Raw genomic sequence first — 21,054 nt, 5'->3', positions numbered from 1 at the left:
TCTTCAAAAGGCCTGCAGGAGAGGCACCGAGACCTCAGCAGGGCCGCGGGATGGAGCCCATCCTGGTGAGTGTCCTCGCACCAGGCCCCGGAGATGATGAGTCAGCCAAAGGCCTGTCCCCCACCGCAGGCCCGCTGACCGGCACACCCATCTCCATCTCCAGCCCCAGAACAACCCTGGCTGCGTGCCCCTGGCCCTGGGCCTTTCCTGGCTCCCACTGCCCCTGGGGTGAAGTCTGGCCTTGGAGGCGGGCTTCCCAAGCCAGGCAGGCTCACACCCTGCTTGCCACCAGCCGGCCTCACCATGCCACGCCTGGGTGCCGAGACTGCACAGATGGCAAAGGGGTCTAAGAGCCTGGGCTGTGGAAACAGACCGTGGTTCAAATCCCAACTCCTCCCTTTTGCTCAAGATGGCCGGAAAACCACCCCCCAAACCAAAAAGCCTCCAAGGCTTCCCGTGGACTCTTTCCTCTGCTAAAAGGCTCTCTTTGCCACAGGATTCCTCCCTCTCAGGGCACAGCTCAGGTGTCCCCCTCCTCCACAAAGTTGGCCCAGACTGGGGGACAGGGGCAGGGGAGGCCGGGTCAGCAGCTCTCTGGGCGCCCCCAGGTCGGCCCTACCATGGGGATCTGTCCCTCGCCCAAGGACAAGTTTCTGGTACTCGGGATGGGGCCACGGAGCCCAGGGAGAGGAGGACAACTCAGAGGCTGGCGTGGGGGGCTGCTACTGGGGTCAAGGTGGGAGTCAGTGTTGAGAGGCATGGGGAGGGATCGGTGGGTGGAGGGGTGAAAGGTCAGGACTGGGGCGAAGATTAGGGTAGAGGGTTGTCTGGCTGTCGGTAGGAGGAGGTCAGCAAGGAGGCGTTGGCCCTAGGGTCAAGCGTGGGTTTAAGGCCTGGGGGTGCCGTATGGGGTTAGTATGGGGCAGGAGAGGCCACAGTGGGCGCTGGCATACCTTGGGGGCCCCGGGCTGGATGGAGGTGATGCAGGCAGGGTCCACAAGGGGCTTGGGCCGGCGAGCCGACTCCTCAATCAGGCTCTGCCACTGGCGGGGCAGCCCCGTGAACTTCTGCTCGTGCTGGTCGAAGCCTGTGTGCACGCGGTGCTCAAAGTTGGATGGCGCGGAGATCTCGACCCTCTTCTTCTTCTTCCCAAACATGGCGCTGATGCTCTCGGCGCCGTGAGGGCGCAGACTGCGGCTCCTCTCAGCAGGCCTGCGGGAGGGGGCCGCTCACCAGAACCCGCCCATTTCTCTGGGCTCCTTAGGCCCTGCCCCAGTCCTGTCCCTCCTCATCTCCTCCTTGGTCTCCCCTTCCACACAGGTGGCCTGAGGGACCCGTGAACAGGCTCCCCTGCTCAGCCCTGAGTCCCCTCGACATGCCCTGTACCTATCCCCTCTCTGCTCTCATGCCCCCTTTGCTCACAATGGTTTTCAAACCTCAGTGCCTTTGCACTGACTCCTCATGGAACACTCTTCCCTAGTATGAGTGTCCTAGTATCCACACATGGCTCCTTCCGCCCCCTCTTTCAGGTCTCAGAATGGTTGGTGAATCTTTTCCTGACCGCCCCAAGTGAAGGAGGTGTCCCACTAGCTTTCCATCACAAAGCTTCACAGCACGTTTAACTCCTGAAAATTCTACTGTTCATTCTTGAGTTTACCAGTTGGATGTCTACACCCCACCCCCAACCCTTAGACTATCAGCACCAAAGGCCAGATCTCATCTGCCCCGTGTGCCTGTATCCTACCCCAGCCCCAGTACAATGCCTGGCCTGTAGCCCACACTAAGTGACTGAGCGACTGTTCAACAACTGCTTCTAGTCCCTGTCCTATGCACGGCCCTTGGGAGCCTCACCCCAACACTCCCACTTTACAGACAAAGAGACTGAGGCTCGGAGAAGGGAGTTCCTCACCAGGGCTGCACAGTGGGGAAAGTTCCAAGGTGCAGCGCATATTAGCAAGCGCAACCACCCCTGCCTTTAGGCTCTGTGGTCTCCAGGTGACTCCTCAGCTGGTACCAGGCACCGTATAAATGCTCACTGAAAGCCAGTTGGAAAACCAAAGGGACTGCCGGAGAGATGCACCACTGTGTGTCCCCAGGGAGACCAGGGCAGTGAGGGGATGAGGAGTCAAATGGCAAGAGAACAATCTTTCTTTGCCACTCACTCTGTGGGACCGTGGGGGAGTGACGTGACCTCTCTCCCCCTCACAGGGCTGCTGTGAGGACTGACTGGGTTAACAGGAGCAGAGCAGGGCACGGAGCACGGGCCCTGCTCCACCACGGTGACTCCAGAGTGCTCCTAACAGCGTCTAGGGGAGGGGGACCCCGGGTCCTGTACCCCCGTCCCACGCCCAGGCCCTGGAGTCTCACAGACCTGGTTTGATGCTGGCTGTGCTAGATGTGCCCTCTGGCAGGTGACGGCTCCTCTTGGGGCCTCGAGTTACTCATCTGGAAGATGGGAAGAAAATACGCATTCATTCATCCGCTAACACCTCGCTTCTCTGCGCCCAGCCCTGTGCTGGTGGCTGCTCGGGATACGGTGAGGACTGAGATCAAGATTGCCTCCGACGGCCCAGGGTGGTCAAGGCTGGGGTCAAGGAGGACCAGATCCAGCCTGAGGGATGGTAGGGTCAGGGGCCAGGGGAGGCTTCTCCCAGAGAGGCTGTGTGAGCTAAGACCCAGAGGATGAGGGGAAAGGCATCTGGCTGGGCTCTTTGCTGGCTTCAGGCTGGCTCCCCAGAGCCTGGCATGGTGCCCAACACAGGGTCAGCCCCAAATGCAGTTGAGTCTTGTGACCTGAGGACCCTCTTGGGCATCTGGGATGCTGCCCTCCAGACCTGGCTCTCCTCCTCCCCGTGCCATTCCGCCTTTCCACTGGGGCAGCTGTGTGAGGTCGGGAAAACTTGCAGCCAGCCCTGGCCCAGAGGCAGGACCATCAGTGGGTAGCCATCTAGGAGAACCGGTCCGGCAGCAGCGCCCAGCTGGGAGGGGGTGGGGACCCAGCAGACAACCTGTCTCAACTGGTCAGGGCCTCCTGGGCAGCAGGTGGCCAGAGCCAGGTCCCGCCAGAGCTCTTCCAGCAGGTCAGCTTCCCTGCTGCTCCGGGGTCCCCAGCTGCTCGGATGTGGGGTACGGCGGCCCTGGCCAGGATGGAGGTCCCTTTGCCTCTGCCTCTGTCCCTCCTCTGCCCTCAACCAAGCCAGGAGCCCTTTCAGTGTCTCCCCCCATTCCAGCCCTTCCCTCCCACCTCAACTTCCATCCCCGACCACCCATCCACCCTGTTCTGGCTCCCAAGCCTCTCTGCTGCCCTCAGCCGTCAGCCTGTCTCAAACGGGTCCCTGCCTTGTCCCCACAGCCAGACCTTCCCCCATCCTCCCACCGATACCCCACAGCTTCACCTCCACCTCCTTGCAGGGTTCCCAGAGGGGTCCCCACCTGGCACGCCTGGCCTCAGCCTCACCTTGGCCTCTCTCACTCGGCCCTACCCATCTTCCACCCTGTAGCCCACAGCCCAAGGCACCAAGTCACTCCGGGGAGTAGGATTAACCACGTGACCCCTCACTAAGCCCAGGAGAGGGCGGGGCGACCCTGCAGTGGGAGGAGCTCAGCACCCAGACAGGGTTGCGTAGGCCGGGGGCCTGGACTGCCTCCTTAGAGCCCTCGCCCCCATAAAACCCAAGCGGCATCCACACACCCCACAGCCAGCCCCCAGTGTATCCTGCCTTCGGGGTGTTTGACCCCGCAGGGGAAGGGGATGGAGGGACACACCTCCGGATATTTGCCCGGGCCACCCCTTCCCTCTGGGCACAGCACGGAGGGAGGGACAAACAGAGGAACTGACCGTGTTTATAGTGCTCGGGCTCCAGCTCCACCCTGGGGCAGCCTCCAGCTCCGCAGCAGCCGGGCGGCGCCCCCACCAAGTCCCCTGGCTCCTGACCCTACAGGAGCCCACAGCGGGGAAGGTGGGGCAGCTGTGACACAAAGCTAGGTACCTGCACCAGGAGCATGGAGGTGGGCAAAGAGGGGGCACAGGGGCTCCCCAGCGAAGTACCTTCTGTACTTGGGAGCCAAGCCACCTTGGGAGCTCACCGTGCAGCCTGGGGTCAGCAGCTCGGCCACCCCATGCCTCAGTTTCCTCTTCTGTTAGGATAATGTCGGACTGTGCTCCCTGGGGTTCCGAGTCACAGAACACCAGGCACTCGCCCACAGTCACCCACCGAATACCTACTGTGTGCTGGCCCCTCTTCCAAGCACCCCGCCCAGAGCCCCTCATCTCACCTGCACACGTGACCCACGAGGACGCAGCCACTGTGAGCCCCACATTATAGCCAAGGAGGAACGAGGTGCAGGGAAGACACCCCACTCGCCCAGGGCTCACCACCTGGCACCAGAGTGCACCTGCGGCTCCAGGCCAGTCCTCAGAAATAAAGGCAGCGACGATCAGAGGGCCCTGCACCCTGCAGTCTACTGACTGCCCTCACAACTGGCCAACCCCAATTCACAGACCAGGAGCCTGAGGCCCAGAGCGAGGAAGCCCCTTGTCCAGGGCACCCAGCATTCAAACTCCAGAAGGTGGGCACCAGAGCCCACGCTCTTACCTGCCTGGCCTGTACCAAGGGCCCCGGGGAAGCCACTGCTTCTGTCCCCTTCGCCTCCAGGGCGACTTCCTCCCTCCCTCCCAAGCCTACACCCTGCCCTTCCTTCTTTCTTTCAAGTTTATTTATTTATTTATCTTTAGTAATCTCTACACCCCCCCCCCAGATCAAGAGTCACATGTTCCCTCGACTGAGCCAGCCAGTCACCCCCACACTTGCCCTTTTGGTCCTGCCCTGACCCCTCCTGGGGTTCAGGGTCCCCATCTCCTATCTGACCTGTCCCAGCCACCCGAGGGTAATGGGAGGCAGCCCAGAGTGGGGGTTCCTGTTCCCCTTCAGCAAGACAATCTGCAGGGGAAAAGATGGCCACACGTCCATCCCCGCCACCAAATGTACCTCTCCGAGGCTCAGCCCCAGTACTGACATCATTACCTCCAACCGCAAGGGACCCCACCACCCTGCCCAGATGCAGACCCTCAGCTCACTGACTCCCTGTGACCTGGGGGGAACAGCTCTTCTCATTTCCATCTTGCAGATGTGGAAACTGAGGACCACGAAGGTGAAATCTCTTGCTCAGGTTACCAAGCAGAGCTGGGCCTAGAAGCCAGTTGGATCCACTACAGCATCGACCTCCTTAAACCTACTGCTAGTCCCCAAAACCCATCCCCGTGGCCCTGTGGCCCATATGATCTGCCTGTCACCTCTGCCCCTTGCTCGCTCTGCCCCAGCCACATGGGCCTCCTTGCTTTTCTGCAAACCCTAGACACGACCCCACCTCAGGGCCTTTGCACTGGCAGTCACTCCCTTGCTGGAACTTCATTCTCACAGATCTGCACATGGCTCCTTCCCTCCTTCCCTCTACCCATGACTCTCTTCAAATATCCCTGGCTCCAGTCCTGTCCCCCTCTACATCTTTCCCTTTGCACCTGTCATCCGTCTTGCTCCGTGCCATACCCCAATGTCTACAATATGGCCCAGCCCATACCAGGCACTTAAGGAACCGCCGGTGAATGAATGCACTCATCTGTACCCGCTACACTACACCCCTGCTCAGACACCTCCGATACTGCTCAGGCGGTCCTTGGGGAAACTCCAGGAGAGGGTGAAGCAGCAACCTTAGATAGAACGGGGTGGTGGTGGGGGTGGGGTGGGGTGGGACAGCGTGCAGCCACCAGCCAGGCCACAGATGCCTCTGAAGCCCTGTGTCTGATCCCACGAATGCAGGCACATTCCGTACCCTACTCTCAAATGTTTACTACAATGAAGAAAAAAGCTTTTGAATTATTCGACATGGGGGACAGGACAGTTTCCAGCCCGTCCTACCCAAAGCTGCCAAGTTTCTAGACATCCCTGCATTCGCTGGTTCCATCCTCCTGAGCTTTCATGGGAAGAAAACGATACCCACCCACCGCACCCCACGCCTGACTCTCCCCACCATGAAAATCCACTCTGGTGGAAGAGCGAGATGCACCTGTAGCACAAAGTCATCCGGGGAATGTGTGTATGCACGTGTGTGCAAAAACTCCTTAACCTTCGGTCTCCTTCCCTCCTCCCCCCACCCCTCTGAAACAAGCTTGTTCCCTTGCGGTTTCGGGGAGCTGATGAAGGGGAACCCAGGGGCCCGAGAAAAGAGCAGGGGATGTGCCAAGATCAGTCTCCAAAATGAAACCCTCAATCAGGAAGGGGACCATGAAGGCAGGCCACTGTCCCCAGTCAGCACTCAGAGCTGCCACCCCCTTTCTATCAAGACTTTTATTTATTTATTTTTTAAAGATTTTATTTATTTAATAGAAAAAGCAAGAGAGAGCGCACAAGCAGGAGGGAGAGGGGGAAGCAAGCTCCCTGCTGAGCAGGGAGTCTCATGGGCTCCATACCAGGATCCTGAGATCATGACCTGAGCTGAAGGCAGAGGCTTAACCCCTGGAGCCACCCAGGCGCCCCTGCTAAGACTTTAACCTACTAGCTCACGGAAGCCCCTTCCCACCTCAGTTTACTCACTGTCAGGGCTGGGCTCTGACAAAGGAGGGGAGACCGGCCCCCAGCAGAATCCTCACGGTCCCCCTCCACCCCCACACCCATCCCACCTCCACACCTTTGCTCAGCTCTCAGGTGCCCATCTGTACAGCCCCCGCCCTCCCCAGTCCAAATCTCTCTCCCAGCCCCGCTGCCTTGAGCCTAGTTTCTCCCCAGGGATCTTGACCCCAGATACCATCCTGAGCTTTGGGCCAAACATGTGCCTAAGCCCACTCCTTGGCAAACACCCCAAAGGACCCCATCACACTCACACACCTGCCTACTGTCCGTGGCTACTGAGGGCTGCTCTCTGCCAGACCGGGGCTGGGGCTCCTAGCAGCGGTCAGAATGGCCAGAAGCATCCCAGCCCTTGTGGACAGAGCTCACGTTCTAGGGGAAAGGAGACAGTCGATAAATGAGCTAAATCAGAAAAATATCTAGTGAGCCAGAGGGTAAATGCTGAGAACATACACTAAGCAAGGATCAAGAGAGTGCTGAGGGCCAGGAGAGGCTGCAAGTTTCAGTGAAAAGGTCAGGGAGGGCCTGGCTGGGAAGGTGACCCTTGAGCAGGGACCCGAGCGGGGGAGGGGCGAGGGAACCACGTGGACACCCAGGAGTGGGAAGATTCAGTGCACCTGTCCCCAGGTGGGGATGTGCTTGATGTGGTCAGAGCAGAGGAGGCCTAGTGGTGGGGGCAGATCACCACCACATAATGGGGCCATTATGGGCCACGGGGACAGCTCCCTCCTTTCCTGGAGGGAGGTGGGGCCACACAAGGGCTCTGAGCAGGGGAGGGCCGTGGCCTGACTCAGGCAGCCAGAGGCTGGACTGTGGCTATGTGGAGCCCAGGGAGGCGGAGGGTGTGACAGCCAAGGGGCAGGCAGGACTACGTGGGGGCTCTGGAGGGAGAAGTGGGCAGGCTCTGGGCATGCTGGAACAGCCAAGGTGACAGGACTTGCTGACAACTGACACCATCTTCCATACTAGCCGCAGCCAAGAGCACCACGCAGGCGGGCGCTGGGTCCGGTCTTGCCCATCACCGTACCCCCAGTGCCTGGTTTGTCCCGTCTACCCTCTCCTGACCCTTCATATCCCCTGATGCATCCCGCAGTGATGAGCGTGCCTCACGCTTCCCACGAAGTCAGTGGCTCAGCACTGGCGAGGGGTGTAGGGGTGTGTGTGTGCTTTGGTGCTGACTGTAGCCCAGCTTCAGGCCAGACATGCAGACCAGGCCTGAGCCCTCCCAACCGTTCTTAGGTGACTGGGTTGCGGGGGAGAGTCCTCTTCCTTCCTGTTTCTCAAACCAGAACAACAGGGCCCAGAGAGAGGAATTCACTGCCCAGGGCTGCCCAGCACCACCAGGTCACCAAAGCACCCGTACTGAGCTGCAGAGGCGACCTTGTCGCTGCTCCCTCCATTCCCGGTTTGCTGGCAGCCCCAGCACCAACCAAGGCCTGTGCTCCAGGTGAAGGATCCCAGAAGTTCATGTGACAAGAACAAGGGCAGAAAAAACTCTACTGTCAATGACCAGAACCAAGATCAGCAAGGCTGCCTTGGTTAGGAGGGAACCAGAAGCAATGCTAAACAAACAGTTCTTCCAGGGCTTCGGACCGGGATAAAGTTCCCCACTGTGCCCTACCAAGGCCCTGCCCAGCTGTACTCCGCCATCCTCGGGACCCCACCCCTCCTCTCACTTCACTACACCTGTACTGGCCTCATACATTTTAGTCGTGGACACCTCAAGCTTGCTCCAGCCTCAAGGCCTTTGAACCTACTACCCCCTCTGCCCAGAGTTGCCATGACTCACCCCTTCCTGATATTTGGGTCTTTGTGCAAATAAAACCTTCCTAGAGAGCCACCTGGGTGGCTTGGTAGGTTAAGCGTCTGCCTTTGGCTCGGGTCATGATCTTGGGGTCCTGGGATCAAGCCCCACATCAGGCTCCCTGCACAGCGGGGAGTCTGCTTCTCCTTCTCCCTCTGTGCGTGTGCTCTCTCTCAAATAAATAAATTAAAATCTCTAAGAAATAAAACCTCATTAGAGAGGTCTTTCGTGGATCCTGACAAAACCTGCACCCCCACTTTATACTTCTCTGTGGCCTTTATTACCATCTGACATCACATTAATGCAGACCATGGGTCCCCTCTCCTCCCCCAGCAAAGGGGCCCCCAGCAAAGGCTCCCTGATAGCTGGAGCCCTTGTCTTTCTTGCTGTATCCTTGGCATCTAGAGCAGCAGACACTCAGCAAGTGTTTGTGGCACAAATGAATGATGCCGCGGCCAAGTGAGCAGTCTGGACCCTGAGGAGGAACAGACAAGGGAGGTGGGGGGCGAGGGCTGATAGGCATCCCCAGCGCCCGTCCCACACAGCCTGGAAGTCGGACCTTCATGCCTAAACAGGAACCGGTTCCAGTCCTGAGAGACCAAATCTGGCTCTTTGTGAGTAAGCTGGCCTATGCACCAAATGCCACAAGAGGTGCCCCCCATTGATCCTATTCTTGGGTCCACCCCACCCCAGGAAGGCCCACTCCAGCCATGCTGCCTCGGCTGGAAATGTGAGGACACGGCGGCCCACTGTGGCTACAGGCAAGAGGCAAGTCACATGGCAAGAAATGCTGCCGGAAATCCACCGGTCCCCGTAACATGTGAAATCCCACAGGATGACACAGACCCATGGGTCACCCTGGCCTTGGGAAGCAGCTGGCATCTGGGGCGTGAGGAGCAGCCCTGCCCTTCATGTTCTGGCCAGATACGTGCCATCTCTCTGAACCGGGCCTTTGCACAGATCGTGCAGGGTAAGGACTCGGCAGAGAGATGTGCTGCCACCAAGTGGGTCCTCACTACAGTTTACCCCGCTGGCACTACCATGGCCATGGTTGCTGCTGCTGCTGAATGCACAGGGGCAGGAACAGATAAACGGAAGAAGGTGCTGCACACACTTCTCTCCAGCCCAGTGCAAGGGTCCAGCCTTACAGTCTCTGCTGTCTTACTTTTTCAGGGCTCTGATCAGAGCAGAATGGGCTGTGCTGTCTGGGAGCCCCCGAGAGGGCAGCGCCTGGGGCCATCCCAGCCACCCTGTGTCCCCAGCCCTGCCCAACACGGGGTGGGGCACAGCTCAGACAGTGTGGCTAAATGAAGAGAAGATATTTCCTGGAGCCAGCTGGGCTGGTGCTCCGAGTCCCCAGGGAGGCTCAGGTGCCTCCTCCCTACCCAGCCAGGCCCAAAAGGAAACAGACACAAAGGGCACTGTTGGCGTCTGTCACCCCCCAGAGGTGCCCAGGGTAGGGATGGATGCCACAACAAACCTGAAAGTGTGGGCAAGCCCCCAGGGACCAGGAAAATCAGATCAGACTCCATTCATTCTTCCCGAAGCAGGGCAGGAAGGTGGAGGGGGTAACAGGAAAGAGGCACAGCCCTCCACGCAACTCCCTGCTCCATACACAGACAGACAGACAGACACACACACACACACACACACACACACACGGAGGAGTCCTCAATTCTGAAGCATGAGAAGCCACTGCAGCCACACAGCAGCCTTGGCCCAGAAAAAAAATCACACCCTGAGCCCTAGGTCCCGCCTCTGGAATACCAGCCCCGGCAGAGCCCGCGGGAGCCTTCTGGCCTCAGTGTGAGAATGCCGGGGAAGCAGTCAGAAAGAGGGGCCTGGCTCAGAGGAACCTCTCCCAACAGAAAGGCCAGAACAATCAGGCGGCCCACAGCTGGGTCCCTGGAGAAGCCGTGGACCCAGGACCCTCTCCACAAATGGTGTAAAGACCCACACACACCCCCTTGATACACGGACTCTCGAAAGAGGCCCACAACACACACCAGCAATATACATGATATTCACCAGCCACCAGCTCAGAACGCAGGCCCATGCGTGCATACAGCCAACCCCAGACGCTCCCTAACCGCCTGACATGCCTGGAAAGGACCCCACACACACACCTGGGTACACTCCCCCAGTCACAGTGTTAGACGAGACCCACACTCCCTAGATCCATACACAGGAGGAAAGGAGACCCCACAACAGACCCTGGCACGCCCACCACCAACTCCTGGGTCATCCAGGGTGACTCAGTGAGGCACAGCCCCTCCAAGTCACCCCCCTTAGAACACCAGACCCCAGGACTGAGCTCCCCCGGAGGCACTCAGGGACCTGGGCGGAGGCACGTGGCAAGTGCCAGCAGACGAAACACCTGCCTGTTAACACATGGAAACACAGCGACCTCGCCCCTGGCTCTGACCAAGAAAGGGGTGGTCCCCCAGCATAGGCTGACACCCTCCCATGGGCAGTCCTCCCCTCTCCTTCCCTCCTCCCCCCTTTGCCCCTCCGAGGCCAGGGTCAGCTCACCTCGGCCATCCTCCTCCCCGGTCCTGGGGCCACCGTCAGTGGGAGAGGGCAGTGGACTGACAGGCTTCCAGCTGGCAGGGCAGGAATGGGGAGCAAGGGGCTCCCCTGGCCCTGGATGTGAGCCACCCACCTAGGGGAGCTGGCTGGCCCCGCACTCTGGCCTCCCTGGCTGTGGGTGGTGCCTTGGCCCTGCCCTGGCAGGAGTTGGGCTGCCTGTGGCTCCAGTCCATGGAGGGCGAGGGCGGAGGGTGGAACATAGGGAAGGAGGGGCTGAGCCCGGAAAGCCTTGGCCACCGGGCTACCACTGCCTGGCAGAGGGAAGGGCTGGGCAGGGACACAGAAGCAGGGGACACAAACCTCAGCCCTTGCTCTAACAGGGTCCGTCTGCTGCCAGCACCCATGCACCCCCAGGGCCAGACTTGGCACCAGGAGCCAGGACAACAGGGGCCACACCACACGGGGCTGAGTGGCTCAGAGTGGCTGGCAGGGCGGCCAGGTTTAAAATGACAGTTGGGGCTGGGAGGGTTGGACGGAGGGAGGGAGCTGGGGGAACTCTCTGATGAGGCTGGGTGGTTGGAGCTTGCCGGATTGGCCCCCCCACCCAGTAATTCCAGCCAGAACCCCAAGAGGGTGCATGAAGGGGGCCTCTCCCCACTCCATCTCACTCTCTCATTAGACGTGGGGCAGGTCACAGTGGACCCCAGACATAGCCATCTCCAGATGTGAAAGTGAAACTGGTGAATGGTGGAAACGGGGAGGAAGAAAGGTGGGGAGGACTGGCTCTGTCTTGCCAGCCACGCCAGGATGCAACTAACCTGAAAGTGAGGGGCCCAACTCCGCAGAGAACTTTCCCTGGGCCAGACCCTGCTCTTAGCACTGACCTGCTTTAAGCCATTTCCCCCCAGCAGGGCCCTTAAGGGACAGGTGTTTTAACAGGCTCATTTTACAATGGGGGAAACGGAGGCCCAGAGAGGTCCAGAGACTTGCCCAAGGCACCCTGCAGGGGGGTTTGGCACCAGGCTTCCCAGGCAGCTGCTCTGAGCATGAGGCTAGCCTGCCCAGAACCCCCATTCCAGACAGAGGAAAAAAATGCTCAGACAGGAGTCTTCTAGAAGGGGTGTGCACACCCTGCCGCCCCTTTGCCTCACACCTCCCTCCCCCTCCAGATCTTACTTCCTCAGCAAAGTCTTCCTGGGCCCAGGTCAGGGATCCCTGGTTCATCACCAGTCACCTTTCAGGGCCTGCCTCAGGCACCCTCTCCTCCAGAAAGCCCTCCCTGACACCAGGCTGGGTCTGGTACCTCCTCTAGACTCCATCCCAGGGCCGAGCCCTCCTGATGTCTGGCTCTCATGTTCGGTCACATATTTCCTGAGCTCTTAGCACTGGCCGGGAGAGCCCGCTGGGAGGCCCTGACAGTTCAGCAGTGAGCAAACTAGACAGAACTCCTGTGAGCGGCAAGGACCAGGTTCTCAAGTTCTCACAGGCGGCCCAGGACAGGTGCCCAGCTGACGGTGAGCCCGTGAGAAGCAGCAAGTGGCCCAGGCAGGCAGGTGGATAAAGACGCCCGTGTCCTTCCCCCTCCCTGGCTCTGGCACCTCCACGGAGACCACTCCCACTGCAGCCAACTCCCTGAGGACTTTATCACTGGGACCTGGGAGCCCCGGCTCCAAGGTCCCGGAAATCCTCCTCCTGCCTTCCACCTGCCCATCCAACCATAGGCTCCCCGCCAGGCCTAGGGTGGGCCTGGGGCTACAGCAGGGCAGGTCTAGGAGACCCCAGAAGTCCTAGATCCCAGGCCACTCCCTCCTCTCTTGGGGGGAGCGCGCTGGTCAGGCAACCACCAGCACAGGAGCCAAGTGGGTGGGCCCCCAGACCTTCCCAAACCGGACAGGCAGGTTTGGGCTCTGGCTGGGGAGGCAGTCAGGATTGGGCAGTTTTGAGCCAAGGGAAACCAAGTCCCAAGGGGAAGGATGGGGGAGGGGGGGAGGAGGAAATACCCTTTCCCCAGAAGTCGCAGTGGAAACAAGTGAGGGGTGCTCCTGGGGGCCAGGCTTCGGGAGCGAGGAGAGCTTGCCCTAGGATCACCTCGCACCAGAACAGTTATGAAACTTTGTAAACATACCCCCAAACCAAGACTAAACCAATAAACTCATGTAAAGCTGGTCACTTGGCTTCTCAACTATTAACAAGCCGCCACATCTGGGCTCCATCTCTCCCCTCTTTCCTTTCCAAGAGAGCCTACACGTGCGTGTGCATGGGTGTGTGTGCGCACACACGCTTGCACACCTCTTCTAAGTACATAAATGGCAGCACGCCACGCATACTATTCTGACCTCGCTTTTCTCCAAACAGTCCTTGGCTCCCCCGCACCCCTGCCCAGGGAGGAGCCTAGCAGCCTCCAGTGGAGGGGAAGACACACACTGGGGACCTCGGGAATGCTCTCCCAGGCACACTCCCTCAAACCTAGAAAAGCGCCCCCCTGGGTATGGAGCCGAAAGATCCAGCCTGCTTGCCTCAGGGACATGCATGGGGACTTGGGCTGAATCAGCCAGAGAGACTGGAAAACAAGCCGAGTGCTGGCCCAAGGTGGACGGACAATGATTGGGGATCTCCTGGCTCCCCCGAATGGTGCACGACAGTGAGAACAGACGACCCACAGCTACAGGTGAATGAAACCAAAACGGAAGCAGGAAAACGTCAAAGGATACGTCTTGTGACTTTGTTTAGAAAAAGCTCAAGGCTAGACGAAATGAAACATACTGTTTGGGGCTGCGTACAGAGCTGGCAAGACCAAGGGGAAGCGCAAGGCAGTGGGGTCCTCCAGAGTCCGGTGGGGGGGGAGTTTGGGGGGGCTGGCACCCCCTGCTTCTTCACCTGGGGGGAGGCGGCTACATGGGTCTTCTCTCTAGAGTAACCAGTCATGCTACACATTATGCTTTATACTCAACGTGCATGCGAACAGCTTAAAATTACAATGTTAAAGACAAAGAAAAAAGTATCTACGTCTTAGTGATTTTCCAAACCTACTCCGTCTCTGAAAGCGCTTGTTGGTGCTGCTTGAGCAGCGGCGTGGAGGGGCGACTGTGCCTGGAACGGGTCCCCACAGGGCCAGCTAGGTGGTTTCCAGACTTGTGCTCTCACAAATGGCATGGCCATGACACCTGTGCGCAGATGTCACCTCACAGGTGGGCCAGCACGGCCATGGGCCACGGGCCTAGAAGTGGCCTTGCTGGGGCCAGGATCGTGACTGCCAAGCTGCCCAAGTGAGGGCTGCCTGCCCCCACCCCCCCACCCCCAGCCCCTTGGCCTCCCTGCCCAGGCCGTCCTTGCCTGCCAAGTGTCTCCACAAAGCTGAGTTTCCTCCAGGGGCCAGAGAGACCTTTGTAAAATCCAACTGATGTCCCTCTCCTGCTGAAACCCTACCAGGGCCCGCACAGCTAAAGCCATCTCCTCTCCAGGGACCCCCACTCCCCAAGTTCTCCCTGCCTCTCCAGGCTCATTTCTTCACCTTCCCTGGGTTCTGGATGCCCGCGGCATGTAACCTTCTCCTACCACACCCCACCCATACTGTCCACAGAAACTCCAATGCTTGGCCACCAAATGCCCCCAAGGTGGGGGGTGCAGCTCTGTCTCTGCCTGGAGGGGCCTCTCATCAAGGATCACACCAATGAAGTGTGAAATCCCAGCAGAGAAGGGCTCACTGGAGGGACGAGGATGTGGGGGATCAAGGCCAGAGAGGGCCAGGAGCCAGCGAAGGGGCTGAGGACATGCCTGCACTTGTTAATAGAACTCTGGCTGTCCTGTCCGCAGAGGACCAGATCAAGGTGGCTTGAGTGGGTGCAGGGACAAGTGACAGGAGGCAGCATTGCTCCCCGCAAATGATGAAGGTGGCCAGGACGGCAGGACAGAGAGGGGGGTAGGGGACAGATCAGAGGTCTTTGCCAAGAAAAGCAACACTTGATGAATCAGATATGGGGGCTGAGGACGAGGCGGGTGACCCTGAAACCGGGTAAAAACCTACGGCACCACCTGCCACAGGAGGGAGCCTGCGAGGAACTCCAAAAGCCAGGCCCCCGGGCCCTAGAACAGTTCGGTTCAGGAACAGAAGGTGGAGGTGTCACCTGCCACCCCCCCCCCAGCCATAGTAATGACACAGTGTAGATAAACCCGCGGGTCAACGAGCAGAAGAGAGAGCCCACAGACCCCCACAGATATATGCGCTGGTTTTAAAAACACTGATTTTTCATCTTTCTGAAAACATACAGAATATTTATCATCTTAACCATCGGTAAAGGGCCTAATTCAGCGGCATTAAAGGCAGCCGCGGGTTCACACCCAGGACTTTTTCAGCGTATCCGACAAAAACCCTGCAGCCTCTGAAAATGGCTCCCCATTCCCTCCTGCTCCCAGCAACCTCCTCTCCCCCGCCCCAACCTCTGTTCTCCAGACTCTGTGCACTTCCCTATTCTAGCTATCTCACGTAAGTGAGGGTTTACGAGTATCTCTCCTCTGTCTGGCTTATTTCACCAGGCATAACGTTGTCAAGGTCCACCCCATATTGTAGCGTTTTTTCAAAAGCCCATTCATTTCTGGGGCTGAATGATGCTCCGCCGTGTCTGTCACATCCCATCTGTTGACAGACGCTGGGTTCCTTCCACCTCTTAGCTAGTGAATAACGCAACACGAACGCCAGTACAAGGGTCTGTTCAGGTCTCTGTTTTCAATGCGTCTCGAGGTACACCCGGGAGGAGGACTGCTAGGTGATCGGGTAGTTCTGTATTGAACCGTTTGAACAACTACCAGCCTGTTTTCCACAGCGGCTTCACCGGCTTAGGTGTCCGCCCACGATGTAGGAGGCTGCCAGCAATATCTGTGATTTTCCCTTTTTGGGGGAACAGCCATCCTGGTAGGTATGAAGTGGATCTCATTGTGGTAACTTACTTTTGTCCAAAAAAAAAAAAAAAAAGAAAGAAAGAAAAAGAAAAAAAAAGGTATCAGCAACTGGATGGAGGAAGGAGCATTTTCCAGAGTGCTGGAAGCATGGATATCCACATGCCCCCAAACAGACCCTGACCTTAAACGGCACACTTTGTACCAACATGAACTTATGATGGAGGCACAGAATCAAATACAGAACTAAAAAATCTTCTGAAAGCAACCAACCAAACCAACCGTCCAGGTCTAAGGCTAGGCATGGAGTTGTTCAACTTGATACCAAAAGATCCATAAAAGGAAAAATTAGTAATGCACACCTCATCAAAATTAAATTTTTTTTGCTCTGCAGAAGTCCATGAGAAGGGGGGGGAAGCGCTATGGATTGGGGAAACAATATTTGCAAACTTATCTGACAAAGGACTAGTATCTGGAAGAGAGAAGGAACTCTTAAAATTCCATAAAAAAAAACCCTAAAAATCCAGGTAGAAAACAGGCAGAAGACATGAGGAGGCATTTCACAAAGATGACGCCCAGATGGCAGATGGGCCCATGAAAGGATGGGAGGCACCACGGGCCATGAGAAACACGGAAGTTGAAGCCACGATAAGTTATCATTACATGCCCAGTCGAACAGCTTAAAATCAAAAACAGTGGCAACACCAAATGCTGGTGATGGTGCAGGGAAACTGGCTCATCTGCATGCTGCTGCAGGGGATGAAAAATGGTACAACTAAATGGTCTGGCAATTTCTCTACACCAGCAACTGCATTTCTGGTTATTCGTCTCAGAGAAACAAAAAGCTATATTCGCACAAACAACCTGTACGCAACTGTTTATGGTGGCTTTATCTGCATCGCCCCCCACAGGGAGCTAGCCCAGATGTCCTTCAACTGGTGAATGGTTAGACTGTGATATGTCCATACCATGGAATACTACTCAGCAAGAAAAAGGACTGAACTATTGAATTGGGCAATGACCTGGATGAAATCTCCAGAGAATGAAGCTGAGTTAAAAAAAAAAAAAAAGGCCTCCATTTAATACCATTTTTTTAAAATGTTAAGCTTTTTATGCTTTATATCTTAAATTCTCCTTATTGTTATAGTTCTTCACATTATGGTTGTGAAAACTGTTCCATAACACATCATATTCTTGAAATGCAGGATTATGAAAATGGGGAGTGGTTGCCAGGAGTCAGGGACATGCCAGGAAGGGGACGTGGCTATAAAAAGGCATTGGGAAGGATCCTTGTGATGGAATGTTCTATCTCTTGACTATATCAATGTCATTATCCTAGTTATGGTCTCATACTAACTAGAGTTTTGCAAGATGTTACCATGGGGGAAACAGGGGCATTCTCCGTGTTATTTCTTAAAACTGCCAGCAAATCTACAGTTATCTCTAAATAAAAAGTTTCACTTAAAATAGTAGTAATTTATGAAATACGCCAGAGCCTTTCCCACCTTTTAGCCTTTGAACACTCTATTCACTCTCCCTGGAACACTATTCTACACACTAACTCTTGCTCCTCTTTCTGCCCTGGGCTCAGCTGTCTCCTCTTCCAGGAAGGCTTCCCTGATTTCCGAGGCCCAGTCCTGTGGGCTTCCTCCATCACAGCTGTGACAGGGGTCTGTGCTCCCCCTGAGGTCGCTCTGGGCTGTCATGACTGGTGCTGTGTCTGTCTGTCTCTGTCACTGGACCGCAAGTTCCATGAGGAAGACCATGGCTGACAGGCCACCAGCCCTTTGCCAGGACAGGGCTGGAGGCAGAGGAACGAATGAGTGAATGGCAGTAAGGACGGTAATACCCACAGCTAGCACTCATGATGAGGTTTCTAAGTGCCACTCTCTTTTAAATGCTCTACATGAATGAAATAACCTTCATACAATTCCATTTATCGTGGGGAAACTGAGGCCCACATCAGGAAGCCACCATATGCTGAAGGTCACCCAGCTAGTAGGTGGCAAAGCCAAGAAGGAGACCCAGGCCTCTACATACAGAGCCTTTGCAAGTACTCTCCATCCCGGAGGGCCTCTCCATGAAAGGCTGGACAAGCCTGGCTAAGAGGGGAAGCAGAGGGGTCCAGGGGGCAGGCCAGAAAGAAATCATCTGGCCCCCAGCCCCCATCCATTCCCACGTGGAGGGACAGGCAGACCCAGGATGATACCAGAGCCCCCTTTATCCCTTACAGGTGCTCAGGGGAGGACCCCTTATGTATCAAGGGCCTGTAACTGAATCCCTTTTGGCGACTGGGGAAGCCAGCAGTGCCCTATACCAGGCAGAAAATGCCCACTGTCCCATGAGGCAGTGGTTTCAACCCCCCAGAGTGCCCTCCTGACGCCCCACCAGGGCTAGGCTGCTTTCATCTGGCTGCTTGGTGGATGTGGTTCTGACCCACACTGGGGAACATTCCCAAGGGCACAGGACTTCTGTCTCCGTTATCCACCTGGAGAAACCCTGAGAGAAAAACAGAGCGAGTGACAGCCAAGTGCTCCTGGTCTGGTACCATCAAAAGCCGAGAAATGTGGGAGCTGGTTTAGGGAAGTGAGGGGGTGGGGGGAGGCGCTCACACCTGCAGATGGGCACCGAGGGCTCTAACCAGGGCAGGAGTGTTTTCACCCACAGCTGGGCAGAGTGCATAAGGAGGGATTCGAAGCTAGTCAAAGCCTCTAAGGTGGGGTCTGTCAGGTGACTCTCTGTCCCCCTGGGAGCACTGGACATCTCTCAGGAGTCACCAAAACAGAGGCAACGATTAAAAGGAAAAAAGGGGGCGCTGAATTTATTTGCCAAGGCTGGAAAGAGCACATGAAGTAGGGGGCTTTTGAGGTGCTGGTGATGTCTGTCTTCTTGATCTGGGTGGTCGTTAGATGGGTATATGCTTGATCGTGATACTCATTCATGAAATTCAACGGGGAGTTACATACATTCTGCACGTGTGTCCTACTGGACACTTGTAGCAAACACTGGGGGCAGCGGTTCTGACAGCTGGGAGCTTTGTCTCTATACGCATGTACCTTCAGTCTCTCTTTTGAGCCCTATCTCTCAGCACACACACACACACACACATGCACAGCCGAGAGCCGCGAACCACTACCACCATGAGAACAGCAGTCCTCTTTGGACGCGCACAGCTCTCGGCCTGTCTCCTACCAGGGAGACAGAGGCCTGGAAGCAGGCAGCCCTGAAGCCCTCCGACACGGCCAGAGCCCCATACCTCTCCACATCCTGGGCGCTCTTGTGTCCTATGGGAACCACACTCCTCAAGGAGCCTGTCTGGCCACAGGAACATACCCATCCATGGTGTCCCTGCCCTGACCGGCCTCAGGGCCCCAGCAGCCCACCATACAGAGTGGAAGGAGTTATTTAAGATTTAAAGTGTCCCCACGGCAGGGGCGGCCCCTGGCTGGCTCGGCTGGGCCAGACGCTGGAGACATAGGATGGTGGGAAGACCAGCTACAGTGTTCCCTGCGGGCAACCGTGCTGGTGCCAAACAAGGCAGCGAGCAGGGGGCTGTGAACACCCCCATGTGGCAGGGGAGGAGACCAAGGCTCAGCAAGGGCAGGTGCCAGCCCCAGGTCACAAGAGTGTGTACTGGAGCCAGGAGTCCATGGTAGGTCGGACCTGGGCCCAAGTCCGCTCACTCAACCATGTTCCTGTCTCGCTTGTCCACACGCTCCAGGACTGTATTCTGCGCTCGCTGTGTGCCAGGCATGGTTTTAGGCACCAGGGACAGATCAGTAAAGGAGACAGTGGCTCCTTCTCAGAGCTGACATTCCCGTGGGGGAGATGAGACAATACACAAGTCAACCGAAGAGTGTGCAACCAGAGGGAGAGGACAGAGAGCACTGGAAAGGCCCCGAGGGGCGTGATGCTGGAGTCAGACCAGAGGGCCATGAGGAAGCCACGTGGCAAGCCAGGGAAGCATGATCAGGGCAGAGGGAAGGGCCACCGCAAAGGCCCAAGGACTGAAGCAGGCCTGACACGTGCCAGAATGTGCAAGCAGCCAGCGTGGCCAGAAGGGAGGCTAGGAGGGGAAAGTGGTGGAGCTGAGGTCAAAAGAGGCCTGTGCTAAATGTGGAGGAACAGCGCGCGCGCCACTCATCACGCCCTTTTCTGTCCTGTCTCCGTCTGCTGGAGTCCTGACCACAGCCCTCCCAGGGAGGTGCTGCCCCCATCACTGTATGGAGGGGGAAGTGGGTGGGGCAAGGGAAAGCTCCCTAGGGCGGCTCTGCTGGCCAAAGACACAGCCCGGGCAGAAGAGCAGCTCTGTCCCGCAGGATAACTACCAGGCCAGCTGAAGCGGCTGGAGTCAAGGATGGGGTGGCGGGGTGGGTGAGGGGGCTCGTGGCTGAGGGCCCACAATCCCAACAAAGCAGGAGCCCAAAGCCATGTACTCCTATGACAGACGGTTCTTGGAAGCTGGAGGCTGACACTCCACCCGTGCCTCCCGGGCGCCCCCACAGGTCCCAACCCTCGGTCCTCAAGACCCTGCTGCTCAGTCTGGTACCAGTCTGATCGCAAGCAAGGGAAGCATTTTTCCCCAACTACTGAATTTTTAAAATTTAATGGAATTTACTTCATTTATTATTATTATTACTATTTATTACTTTATTTATTTATCTTACTTTACATTTTATTTATTTTTTTTTTTTCCCAGTAATCTTGACACCCCATGTGGGGCTTGAACTCACAACCCCAAGAGCAAGAGTCGCACACTTCACCAACAGAGCCAGTCAGGCTCTGCCTACATTTATTTCAAAAGTGTCCCAGGTGCTAATGTTGACCTGAGGTTCATACACACAGCACCACCCATAAAAGAAACAGCACCTGAATATGATTGAGCTTCCAGACCTGAGTCCCTGTTTATAGGAAACACGGAGGACAGAGGAACAAGTTGAATGACACCACAAGGATTCACTGCCTGGATCCTGACAATGGAAAAGTCAAGGGGACAAAGTATGAGGGTCTTTGGTGGACACACAAAAGAACACTGTGTGTTTTCTGTGGACACAGAAAAACAGACACAAAAAATCCTACAGAAGACTTATGGGACCCATCAACCAGAAACACCCTGCACAGACCTTGTCTAGATTCCAAAACAAAAAAGCACGCTGAAAAAGGATAATAAGACAACTGGGGAAACTGACTATCTTAAAGAATCAC

General features: G+C 56.8%; 1 protein-coding gene across 5 annotated transcripts in view; it reads right to left on the bottom strand.

Moving 5' to 3' along the window:
- The window catches only part of PAK4 (p21 (RAC1) activated kinase 4), a 42,119-nt gene that overhangs the window by 8,234 nt on the left and 12,831 nt on the right, over positions 1 to 21,054 (bottom strand). For 2 of the 5 annotated variants that reach the window (XM_044256591.1, XM_044256593.1), the window contains exons 2-3: positions 2,372 to 2,445; positions 954 to 1,212 (exon numbers count right to left, since the gene is read on the bottom strand). In XM_044256591.1, coding sequence (XP_044112526.1) covers positions 954 to 1,157 — 204 coding nt within the window. In that variant the 5' untranslated portion in view covers positions 1,158 to 1,212; positions 2,372 to 2,445. Of the gene's footprint in view, positions 1 to 953; positions 1,213 to 2,371; positions 2,446 to 3,432; positions 3,581 to 10,959; positions 11,289 to 21,054 lie in introns of those variants that run through there. The other 3 variants (XM_044256592.1, XM_044256594.1, XM_044256595.1) reach the window with 3 other exon arrangements.

The sequence above is a fragment of the Neovison vison genome, chromosome 7 (assembly GCF_020171115.1).
Source record: "Neovison vison isolate M4711 chromosome 7, ASM_NN_V1, whole genome shotgun sequence".
NCBI lineage: Eukaryota > Metazoa > Chordata > Mammalia > Carnivora > Mustelidae > Neogale > Neogale vison.
This window is presented reverse-complemented; position numbering and strand designations above follow the sequence as displayed.